At 36.2% G+C, this 4,279-nt stretch overlaps 1 protein-coding gene across 1 annotated transcript in view; it reads right to left on the reverse strand.

The window, feature by feature from the left end:
• The window catches only part of ppp1r16b (protein phosphatase 1, regulatory subunit 16B), a 30,263-nt gene extending 27,527 nt beyond the window's left edge, over positions 1–2,736 (reverse strand). The window contains exon 1 of the mRNA XM_016575855.1: positions 2,478–2,736. Within this exon, the coding sequence (XP_016431341.1) occupies positions 2,478–2,736 (259 nt within the window). The remainder of the gene's footprint in view (positions 1–2,477) is intronic.
• Positions 2,737–4,279: the final 1,543 nt, after the last annotated feature.

A 4,279-nucleotide genomic window follows, 5' to 3' on the forward strand; every position in this document is an offset into this window, starting at 1 on the left:
ACACACACACAATCAAACTCACACACACATATACACACACACAATCAAACTCACACACACACACACACACACAATCAAACTCACACACACACATATACACACACACAATCAAACTCACACACACACACACACACACAATCAAACTCACACACACACATATACACACACACAATCAAACTCACACACACACACACACACACAATCAAACTCACACAAACACACACTCGTTCACACACACACACACACACACACTCACTAGAGCGACTCAACAGCAGCAATGAAAAGCTCACAATCAATAACTCTTTTAATTATGTGGATTAACAGATCAATAATAACATCACTGACTTATTACACCTTTGTTTGGAGACGTCTCAGGATTTTCCTCAGATTATAACAGTTATTATAAAGGGTTATTACAGTTTACTACAACTAAAACAACAACTATTAACATTTTAGTTATTTGAAACTAAATAAACATTACCTGAAATAATTTTTTTTTTTAAACTTAACTTATTTATTTTTTATTTCATTTAATTTGCCAAATGCCAAGTTGACACCATTTCTCATTTTTATTTAGTTTGACACACTAAAATAACTACATTTACTTTAAAATGTACTAAAATACCTAAAACTGAAATTAAAATTAATATAAACTATGAAGACAATTAAAAAAAATAAAAATGACAAAAACAAAAATACTAAAATAACAACTAAACTGGAAAATATAAAATAAAAAACGATTCAAAATATTAATAAAAAGTATAATAGAATCTTAATTATATTAAAATAACACTTGTCATGTGACAAATGCACACTGATCCTTTAAGAGTCAAGTTTCTCATTGAGAGAATGATTGACAGCTGTGATGACATCACAACATCAATAATGCATACTGCATTTACTTGCATAATTAATTGTGATTGGTCTATTCTTTCCTGCATCTGTTGAATCATCTCTAGGTGTCCATCAGCAGCTGCTCATTTACCACGGTATCTCTGAGGTCACGACCCGCTTTAATGTGATTAGTAAATATGAGATGACACGATTTGATCTCCTCATTACTGAATTACTTTTTTGTGATCAACTTTTTGTTGTCTTTTACATATAACATCATCGCATCCAGTCAAACCAAACAAAAAAAAACAACAGACATACAATCAACAATTCAAAGAGTCCAGTCAAAGAGGAGAGAGAAAATATTCACTCCTTTATGTGATCGAGTATGCTAGAGGAAAAACATTGCCAAGCATCAATAGTACTAGGTTTGGCCTTATTAATTCGTGCTGTTGTACATTCACAAGTCACTGTTTTAAGGAGGCTATGGAGCACAAAACCAGTCATAAGGGTCAATTTTATGAAATTGAGATGTATGCATCATCTGAAAGCTGAATAAATAAGCTTCACATTGATGTATGGTTTGTTAGGATAGAACAATATTTGGCTGAGATACAACTATTTGAAAATCTGGAATCTGAGGGTGCGTCACATATGTTTTTCCACACATGTGCGGTGTAAACCAGTTCTGTATTATTGTCTTCTTTGCAGCTGTGAAACCAGCAAACAACATTCTCTTTTGTATTGAGCTTCTACAGAATCTAGAATCATCATAAACTTGGGTTAGCAAAGTAATCAATTAGTAGTAAGGAGGATTAATTATTACTTGATGCCACGACTGATGTGTGAAACGCAGTAATGTGAAATGAGCAAAGTTTCAGGGAATGAAAACACGTCTGCTTCTCTTACACGACCAGCACAAGCAGAAACAGCTCAGTCATATTAGCAGCTTTGCTTTATCCAGCAAACTAATGCGAGCAGCTCCGGATAAACCCGTGCATGAAGCGCTTCCATCTGTCATAATGAATCCAAAACTCTTAATCAATACGGGTTAGTGCGAGCAAAAACAGCTCCATCTAGCAGAGCATAATCCAATCCAGCCTCAAATGCAGTCGCGGCGCATTTCCCAAAACATGCATTCAATACAATACAAACTTTATTTTTATAGCACAATTAAAACAAATGCCGTTGACCAAATTGCATTCCAGCATCATTACCTACAGTCACACAAACACTCATCCCTGATCACTCTAATCAATTCTAAAAGCTCTACTAAAAAGGTACGATTTCAATCTAGACTTAAAAGCATCCACAGATGGGGAACATTTAATATGCATTGGTTCCAATATCGAGGAGCAGCCACTGAGAAAGCCCCGTCACCCTTTGATTTTAACGTCTGAACGAAGTGCGCGCTTCGCTTTGAAACCAGACTTGATGAAGGGATTAAGCCATATTGCACTTTCGGTTTTAGTTAGTTTGACAGATACTGTGTCAAAGCATAATGAAACATGTTAAAAACTACACTTTTTGCCCGGAAGGCCTATTGTTTCATACCGTCATGTGACCACGATAATATCGCGATATCATGATATTGATCACATCGTTACATCCCTACTTCCCATGCATGTGTGACCCGGCCTCACCTTCATCCGGATCGTTCCTCGCAGAGGCCTCCAGCAGAGCGATGCTCGCCGCAAACGAAACCCTCCTGTGGTTCTCCCGCAGGTTCCCGTGGCCGCGGCGTTTGTCGGCCTTGCGCTTCTTGTTCTGCATTTCCTTCTCGTAGACGGCCCATCGCTTGAGCTGCTGCGTGCGACGCTTCTGCGCGGCCCGGAGCCGTTCCAGACTGGGCACCTTATCCAGCTGCTGCAGCTCCGTCAGCAGCTCCAGGTGACTGGCCATGATGATGATGATGATGATGACGAAGGTGAGGCGGTGAATCTAACAGGGGCTGCAGCTCCCTGCCAAACCTCCACCCTTCCCACCCTTCCTGGAGGAAGACACAGATTATGATTCCGATCCCGACAAGAACAAACACGCAAAACACAAAGCAGCTCATAAAACCAGATCCGCCGGGTTTAAAGTGTGAAACTGTGATAAATCGCAGCATAAAACAATTAACAGTTTAGTGTTTGTAATACAATGCCACTAGGTTTCTACAGTATAAAGTTCATCAGCAGCACAAATAGTATTTCCAACATGCCGTTGGCTTCATGTTTGGAGAGCAGAAGATCAGATCCACACACACACGACACACTAGATCACAATGAAAAATTTTCTTGTTTGGTGACGTTTCCTCATATGTGCTCTAATATCGAAATAAATATTAATATTTATCAAAACAAATCTGCATGGTGAAAACAACAGGTGAATTGATGATTAATTTACTTCTGCTCTAATACGCCGTGTCTAAATGAAAACAGTCAGAAGAATCTGTGTTAAAAGGATGCATTTAAATGCAACGCAATTAAATATACTGGGCTTAAAATAAAATAAAAAATCATTAGTAATATGATCAAATATATTAAATATATAAATAAGATTTCCTGAAAAATTTATACTTTTATCCATCAAGGACACATTAAATTGATCAAAAGTAAATACATTTATAATGTTACAAAAGATTTTGGTTTCAAATAAATGCTGATCTTTTGAACTTTCTATTCATCTGTGAATCCTGAAAAATAAAATGTATCACAGTTTCCACAAAATAAACATATATCATTATTATATAATGATATATATGAATTGATATTATATAATGATATATATGTTTTGAATGAATTGGGTGAATTATTAGGCGCGTTGGATTTGAAGCGGCGCTTCACAGATCGATCGGTGTGAGACATCAAAAGCACCGCGAGAGCGATTCAAAAGCATCGCAGAGTCATCTGCTCTCGAATCACTCTCGCGGTACTTTGATGTCACACACCGATCGATCTGATGCTGATGATCCGCTTCAAGTCGAACAAGCTAATGATTCAATGAACCATTCATAAAGAGAACCATTTACTTCACTCCTGAATGAATCAGCCATTTGAATGAATCAAATGAATGAATGACTCGATGACATTTACTACCACCTACTGGCAGTTTTAGTTTATTATTTAGAGTATCATTTCATTAAAGAAATAATTTCATATTTCCATAGCAATAATATTAATAAAAATTATTAAAGGTATAGTTCACCCACCCAAAAATGAAAATTTTGTCATCATTTACTAAAAGAGTATATGTAAAAGATTTTATGTTGAATCAAACAAAATATTTCTTGCTGAAGCTACTTTTTGTAATGTCTGTTTGATGCTTTACACAACAATGACTTTAAATTATCTTTTGGGAGTAATTTCCCAGCCAAATTTGATGTGCGATTAATTAGATTAATTAATCGCCACATCATGTAATTAATTAGATTAAAAATTAGATTAATCGCTTACAAGCCCTA

Source organism: Sinocyclocheilus rhinocerous, unplaced genomic scaffold (genome assembly GCF_001515625.1).
Source record: "Sinocyclocheilus rhinocerous isolate Xijiao unplaced genomic scaffold, SAMN03320098_v1.1 scaffold203, whole genome shotgun sequence".
NCBI lineage: Eukaryota > Metazoa > Chordata > Actinopteri > Cypriniformes > Cyprinidae > Sinocyclocheilus > Sinocyclocheilus rhinocerous.